The 8,312-nt window shown below is 39.8% G+C and overlaps 1 protein-coding gene across 1 annotated transcript in view; it reads left to right on the plus strand.

Annotated features, from left to right (window-relative positions):
- nucks1a (nuclear casein kinase and cyclin-dependent kinase substrate 1a) overlaps window positions 1–8,312 on the plus strand; it is a 16,778-nt gene that overhangs the window by 3,406 nt on the left and 5,060 nt on the right. The window contains exons 2-5 of the mRNA XM_035661754.1: window positions 2,460–2,509; window positions 4,280–4,370; window positions 6,656–6,702; window positions 6,808–6,960. Of these exons, the coding sequence (XP_035517647.1) occupies window positions 2,460–2,509; window positions 4,280–4,370; window positions 6,656–6,702; window positions 6,808–6,960 (341 nt within the window). The remainder of the gene's footprint in view (window positions 1–2,459; window positions 2,510–4,279; window positions 4,371–6,655; window positions 6,703–6,807; window positions 6,961–8,312) is intronic.

Consider the following 8,312-nt stretch of genomic DNA (forward strand, 5'->3'; position numbering starts at 1 on the left):
ATGACGAAATATTATTTTTCTAAAGGTTACCTACTGCAGCTTTAATTGCCTTGCATACACTCATCTGGAAGACTTAGCAGTGGGTTTGATAATACTGTCAGAACTCTGCAAACTACTGTAATCTTTAATGTTTATTGATTTTATTGAAGAATTTAACAAATATAAAATTCAGGGCTCTCCGCTGTTTTTATGATGAATTTAAAATAAATAGCTATTGGCACAAATATCATAAGTTAGGAAAACCCAACTGATATCTCCATATTTCTTATTTTGTCTGAACAGCAGTCTAAACCAAACAGAAGATAATGAATTGACTGATATGAAACATAAAAAAGCAAACAAACAAATAGTTTGCTGTTTTTCTTTGATTAATCACTTGCAGGCCTTTTCCTATTTGAGCCCAAATGTCAGCTCATGTGGACAAGATGTCTGTAATGTTTATCAGAGTCAGCGCGAGGATGGAACTGAGTCTTTTCTTCCGCTTTAAAAAAAATCTATCAATTTAGTAATCAGGACTTGGATTCCCTCTGGGCTTGTAGTTTGGTCTAGAGTTGTGATGATACATTATGTCACAATTCAAAGCCATGATACGTGTGTGTAGAACAAATAAACCAAAAGGCAGGACATAAATGAACTAGAGCTGAAACAGCCAGTTAATGAATTGTTTGTCAGAAAGTTAATCTTCAACAGCTTTGATATTTGTATTTGTAAGTATTCTTCAGGCAAAAAGGCCAAACATTAAATTCTCAGTTGTAAGACACTAAAATACATTTGAACTTAATGGGCTTTAACTCTGATCAGTATTCTCCAACAGAGATACATTTGTGCAACTGCAGCTGGTAATTTTCCCCAGTTGGAATCTAATGACTCAGAGCTGCAGTTCACCATTATTTGCATTAAATCTGCCAATATTTTTTTCTAATAATTCTTTTGTCTATAAAATGTAAGAAAATAGTTAAAATGCTTGTTGGGAGCAAGGTGGCATCTTCAAATATCTTGTGTTGTACAAACAGTTCAGAGCACTTCAGAATATTCAGTTAACTAACGCTTATGAGCTAAAAATCTTCACATTTGTGAAGCTTCAACCAGCTAATTTTGGGGATTTTTGCTTTAAAATGACTGGGAAAATTGCTGCCTATTCGTTTTCTGTCCATAAATTAATGGACTTAGGCGCTTTAATGAATTGCAATGGCTACTCTGACACAGCCATTTGGTGTTTTTTCCCTTCATCCATTTCAGTTTACAGTTGAAAGAAATGGCTCAGAAGGGGCGATGCACACTCAAAAGAGCGACCCAATCATGGCTAGAAATAAAAACTAGACTTCGTAGAAAGTTAAACACGCTATAGCACGCGTGTTAATGAGACTACCTGCTCTGTATCAGATTCACACACCATCCCTTCCCCAGTTTGGTGACTCACTATAATGGAGCTGATTGGTAAAGAGTCTCTCGCTCTCTGCTATGCCTGAGATGTGAATGATAATGTGTGGAGAGCTGGGCGGGCTCGCCACCGGCTGCCATTGCACATGTCTGAGGCTTTTACTGTGGTGAGTGTCGGTGTGTGCGCGTGTTCTTGTAATCTAAGTACTTGTAAAAGTTTATGGTGCCGTTACCCTTCCCCCTTTACCCTCCTGTCCCACCACACACACTGCTGCAGCATGGTATGTCACCTGGTTAGGGTCCACAGATACGTAGTTTTCCAGGAAATGCTTGCAGATGATCTGCTGTGCCACCAGTTGTTCAGTGTTACCACTGCAGCAGATACCTGTGTGCCAAATGTTTTATTTCTAATTACTAGAAGTGTAGAACATTTTGAAATCAATTTGATTGATTCAATTGTTGATTCATCCATTAGTTGTTTGGTCCATAAAATGTCAGAAAATGAAGCTGCAATCAGAAAATTTGAACTACTCAAACAGAGTAATCAGTTATCAATTTTCTAAATAGTAATCTAATGATCTGCGTAGTGTACAACTAATCCATGAATTGTTGCAGCTCTAAAATCTTTTTTACAATGTTACTAATGTCTGTGTAATGCTGTGTGTATGCAATTCACATAAGTAGGGTGAGGGAAGGTTTGTCTGTGGTGTTAACCTGCAGCAGCACAGCTTTGAGGGTTGTGTGTTACCTGAACTATAGTTGGCTGCTGTTACCTGAGGCTTCCTTCATACACTTTGCCAAATTAGCCATGGAAACTGTAGAAGGTTAGACCAGTGTCCAGTTCACTGCCCCCAGCTGGAGGCTGTTTGTGGCCTCCCAAATCAACTAATACAGTCCGGACGTTCATACACAGAGGACTTGTTACTGCCTGTTGAATTGCTGCACATGACCTATAATAGCTTTGTTGTCCACCAACACGCTGAAGCACCCACTTGACATGTCTGATATCAAGTTTGGGTAGTGATGTAACTTTGTCCTGTGTAAACGTAACCTGATGCAACGTGTGTACTTCTTCACAGGAACAGGAAAGTGGTGAACTACTCACAATTCAACGAGTCTGACGATGCAGGTAAGACACCTACGATTTGTTTCAATATGTTGTAGTAAGATATAGATAGAACCATCATCTGTATATTGTAATGGAACGCATATGGAAAACCAACTCAGAAATTGTTAATGGATCACATGCACAGACAGTAATGTCTGCTTTTGGCCTCACCTCATTCCACTGATGCAAAAGCAATGTCTGCCAACACTGATTCCCAACCCGGGGGCCCCTACCCCCACCAGGGGTCGCCAGAGCTTCACGAGGGGTCACATGGCCTACTTAATTTTAAAGCCTGTGAACACTCGCACAGCTGTTTTCAGTTGGCTGATGAGGCCTCTCAGGACTGTGTGGATGTGTATGCTGCAGTTTATTGATGTCTTCCTGAGTCTTCTCTTAGCTTTGTTGCTCCTGTTAAGGTGGGATAAATGACACCCTCATCATTCTTATTGGTAGATTTGTGACCTAATAAATTCCCATCAAAGCACCAATCGACTTTCAGCCTGAGCAGAGGTCTAATCAGCCAGAATAACTGAAAACACGTCACAGGTGTTAGGGGATATAAGAAAACTATTTTAAAAAAGCTTATATCTCAGCATTTCATTAATTGTATTATTATTTTGAAAGTTTAGATTATTATTTAAGATACTAACTTAATCTCTCAGGATAAGGGCACAGTGAAGACCTGAACACAAACTCTATTCAGAGTCTTCACTGTCTGCTGAACAGCCTCGTTCTGCAGTACTGCATATACTGCATATTGATATGCAGTTAAAACAACCAAAGAGCTAATAGAACAATGGCCATCACGGAGAATAAATTACTGCATTTGTCAAAAAAGCCTATTAAGTATGTATAAGTGAAATAATACAGACAGAGAATTGTATAAAAAAAATAAAGTTTTGAGCTCTGATATAAATATTGACAGGAAAATACTCAAAAATCATCCAAATTGCTTGTCTTACACAAACTTCCTGCAGTTATTGTGTTCACTGTTTAGGTTCATTGTACAGTTTATCAGCTGTTCTCTACTGTTATTGTTACGCTGAATATAATCTGAAATATCTATAAAACAAGTCACTGAGTCAGGGGTTGTCAGTTCAATCAGTGATAGAAAAGGGTCCACTGGTCTAATAAATCCAGAGATATTTAAGGTATAGCTATGTGTAAACATTGTGGCAAAATCTCTGACTCATTTATCTGGTCATGTGGGCCAACCCTGTGTGTCAGCCATATTAATATATTTATCCTGGAACTGATACACTAAGGCTAAAAGACCTGTAACAACATATATCATTTAAACAACTCAATATTTCTTTCTTTATTTATACATTTATTTTAATGTTATACTGGACTGGTTTGTTGACTTTTAGCTCAGCTACCAAGATAACAGCTCCAGGGATGTCAGTTGGTCAGTCTGTTCATATAACATAACATCGATCCCAGTTATGTGGAAGGGGCATCTGGAGCAAGGCCTTTAGTGTCTCTTGTTCAGTAATGCCATCCCAGAGACTGAATCAGCTGCTTTTGAGTACAAATAATGGATCAGAATTACATGTTGGGCAAATCAAGTGTCATAGTCTCATAACCATTGTTCCAGTATTTGCATGCCCTCTCCTCTGTGATATTTTTCTCTCATGCCTCATAGAGGACCTCCAAATACCACCTTTGAGAAGCAGATAGACACACCAAGAGTGTGAGACTAGGACAAAAAGTATTGGTAGCAGTTAATTAGAACATGTCCTTGTATGTGTGTGCATGTGAAGGAAAGACTAAAATCTTGTTTCTCTGTAGATGAGGAGTATGGCGACAGTAAGCCTAAGAAGGTGCGCACAGCCCCTCGTGAGCCCAAGCACAAGCGCTCAAAGAACTCACAGGATGACAGGTGAGCCCTCGCTATAGACAAGGTAACACCTTTCTGCAGTATGCCAACTAATTCATCGGAGTTAATTATATGGTTCTCTCTTATTGAATGCATCACACGTTTACATATGCTCCACTGATATAAATCAACTTTGTGCCATGTACGGTTTAACCCCTTCAACATACTGCTGCGGAGAGGAGCAGAATTTGTCCTTGAGGAGCACAGCAGCTTCTCTATGAGTAGAATAGACACAGTTGGCACCAAGATGGCAGGATACAGTAGTACAGGTGCAACCAGCTGAGGGGGGTTAGGCCTTGGCCGAGGGCAGCCTTCATGGGGTAGACAGAAGAGGAAACGGGGAGTTGATCAAATACATGTTTAGGAGAGGAGACAGCCAGGTGTGCTACAGCAGCGTGTCAGACTGGGGCTGGTGGGTGAGCTGGAACAATGTAGGGACAAAGAAACTCAGTGGGAGGGAGGAGAGCTCGTTCGATTCATAATGGATGCACCTTGTGATGCCCTACCTCTCTAAAATCTTTCTACGGGCCTGGGTGGGACTTCTGTAGCCGTGCCGTGCCATGCCAAGCCATTCTTACACGCATTTCTACTACTGCCTTAGCTTTCAATACCTGTTCTGAAGCTCTGTTACTGTTTATGGGTCGCTTTCTGTCAGAGCTGTGTTACGTTAGAGTGGGAGTAACGCATTATAAAGCAAGGCGTTACTGTAGTTCCACTACTTTTGGCGATAACTCATAATAGGGCTGCACAATTATGGCCAAAATGATAACCACGATTATTTTGATCAGTATTAAGATCATGTTTACACATTTTATGTAAGGATAGCAGCCAGTGTCAAGCTAACAACATTTTGCATTTCCTCTGACTTGCTTACTTCAAAATAAAAGTAATCTCGTGTTTCGCCAGTTAAATGCTTTTAATGTGAAGCTGCCGCAGTGGGAAATGTTTGGTTTTTATTAGTAACTTAATACAGTTGTTGTTTCCGGAATAAAAGTATCCAGGCTGCCTCCGCAGGGTGTGTGTGCAGCGACAGGACAGATTCCCAGAAGTGAAACCATAACATCTCCATTTGCCATGGTGGCTGGCTCTTAGTTTAGGAAGCGTTTGATTTGATGCAGCAGCACAGTTTTCTATGAGCCGAACACGTGTTTTAAAGTCAATATCGTAGATAATCATGTTCATTTAATTGTGGGAAGCCAAAATAGTGATATTGGATAATATTAGATTAATTGTGCAGCCCTAACTGGTAATGTAACTAATTTCGTTTTCAAAATAAATACCACAGTTACACTAACTGAAATTTAAATGGGCTCGTTGCCTTTGTCTTACCAGAAAAAAATGGACAACTGCAGAAGACGGCAGACAGTATATCCTGTTGATTTTCCACTTTATGGTCAAATGTCACCTGACCTTACGGTTGTCCGACAGTTCAGTACGTTCATCAAGTAATTATTTATTAACTAACTACAGTAGCAAAGCTCAGTTAATGTTTACATCTGAGTGGGTCTTCTACTAAATCCTTCTGTCTAGTAACTAGGACAATGAGTGTACCTTACAGGTAGGAACGCTAGTTGTTGCTGCCCTCTGGTGGTCAGGAGTATTAAAACCTAAATAAATTTGCTTTTCCCACAGCAACACTAAAATAAAATATCTGACAGTTGTGTACATTAATAAAAGAACTGACGCATTTAAAAGTAACACAAAAGTAACTTTCCCTAGTAGATAATTACTTTTGTATGCAAAAGTAACTTGCCAGCACGTCTGCTGCTACAAATCAAGCACATTTCCTGATGTTGCTGCTTTGCATTAAAAGCTTTCCACTGGCAAACTGCCCAATGCTTTTATAGTGGAGAAGTTATAGGACATAACTGAGTTGTCTGAGTTTCATTAGTGGTGCTGTTCTTCAATAGAAACAGGTCTAATTAACCAGATATGGACATAGCACACCTCCGCATGTTAAACTACTTGGCCTTGCTGTACAGTGGATTGGAAACACACTCACGCAATTCCAGAGCAGCTCAGTAAACTGCGGGGAAGCAGGAAAATAATCCATACCGTCACAGCCCTGTTGTTTACTTTATCTCATGGAAAAAGTGTCACTTTTACATGTACAAGAGCATATTGGTGCACACCTCTGATTGGTTTTCAGTACCCATCCTCCAAGTCTTGTTTGTTTTTTATTTGGCAAATGTAATGCAGATTAAAATCTCTGCTTTGTTCATGTTCATCTCTGTGGGTACGCTTACTCCAGTTGCTAAGACTTTATTTTTTCCTGATCTCTGTTCCAGTGAGGAGTCCGATGACAAGCTCTCTAAATCCAAAAATGATTCAGCAGGTAAGTCGTGTTGTCTGATTTAGATGAGAAGGTTTGCTCAGGCACTTTGTGACAGTGAACACTGAAGAGTCAGCTGCCTGACTTCCCTCTGTATCGCTGCTGCAGATGACTTTGGCAGCGATGATGAAGACAATGACTTTGGAGAGGAGGACGATGAAGATGGAGGAAGCGATTATGAAGAAAAAAGAGGGAAAAAGGCAAAGAAAGCCAAGGTGGAGAAGCCCAGCAAGAGGGGGCCGAAGAGAAAACGGGCTGCAGGTAACAACCCAGTTTCTTACCTGATGATGTTGTGTTATATTATGTTTAAGCTGTGGATACATTCTATATTAGATCTGTGTTCTATTGATTGTATTCTGCTTCCTATGTCATCTACCTTGATACATATATGTTATGTTGTCATATGTGCATGCACACGTTTAAAGGAATCCATTAAGTCCAACACATGATTAAAAGTGCACGCTAGGGCTGAACGATATGAGTAAAATCACTTTCTGCCATTTGTATGGCCAGTTTTGTAATTTTTAATTGTTGTTAAATGTAGTACATTCAAATCTAGTTTATATTTGTGGTGCAGATAGTTTTAGATGTCAGTCGCAACATAATCACGCATTAGTCGTTACATAATAGAATCAATTTTGACCCCTTTTGGGTTAGATTGTGTTAAACCTACGGTATATAGGCACTGTACTCTTTGAAACAATGATATCGTGTGCTTGTAACTTTAACTGGTTAACAATCATGTCAGTTAGAAACAAAATCGCAGCACTTAAAAACCATAAGTGGTCAACCACACTTACCACATTTTCCACTTGTTCCTCCTATAAAGGAGATGAGATTTGATTTTGGAGCACTTTGCTGAATACATTTCTTGTAGGAACATACACCACTACTGTTAAAGAGTACAAAAAAATTACTGTGACTGTTGATTTAAACCGTATTTGAGCTAATAATTGAGGAAAACTATGATGGGTATAGACATACTATACCAAAATTAAATAGAACAAAAGAAGTGAGTTTTTTAACTGGCTCTGTTGATATATATATATACTAGCCGTGGGATCTGCTGGGGTTCCAAGATGTTTTTGAAGACCACACAGCGAGGCAGAGAGGAACTGCTCCCATTGATAGTTATGTTTTGACATGTGAATATCCAAAATAACTTTAGCTTGGTGGTTGACGGGCAGCACCTGACGCGCCGACTTTATTCCTCCCACACCTCCGTCTGATTGTGACTGATTGAGTCGCTTGCCTCCAACGTTCCCCAAAACACTGTGACACTCTGCTTTGATTTATTACAGTGGGTCCAAAGTTTGATTGATAAGCCTGATCAATCACTCACTGTCATTTGCTGAGCTGAGTTTGTTGATGACATCTCATCTTTTGTGGTGGTGATGAAGGTCATGAAGGTCTGAACAATATTCTCATTTGATACTCGCCTCTGCTCTTTTCCCTGAAGGTATCCTAGGTTTTAATATAAAGGTGGTGGGTGATAGGTGGAGTCTATGGCCAACCATTTTTTGTGGCTGATTTAACGAACCTATGCGCGGGCATCTAGCAGTGAGTTTGCAGACTGTAACCAACTTGTCTCAACCTCCCATTCCAAGTGTGTA

The sequence above is a fragment of the Morone saxatilis genome, unplaced genomic scaffold (assembly GCF_004916995.1).
Source record: "Morone saxatilis isolate NCDOM2014 unplaced genomic scaffold, NCSU_SB_2.0 Contig18, whole genome shotgun sequence".
Taxonomy (NCBI): domain Eukaryota; kingdom Metazoa; phylum Chordata; class Actinopteri; family Moronidae; genus Morone; species Morone saxatilis.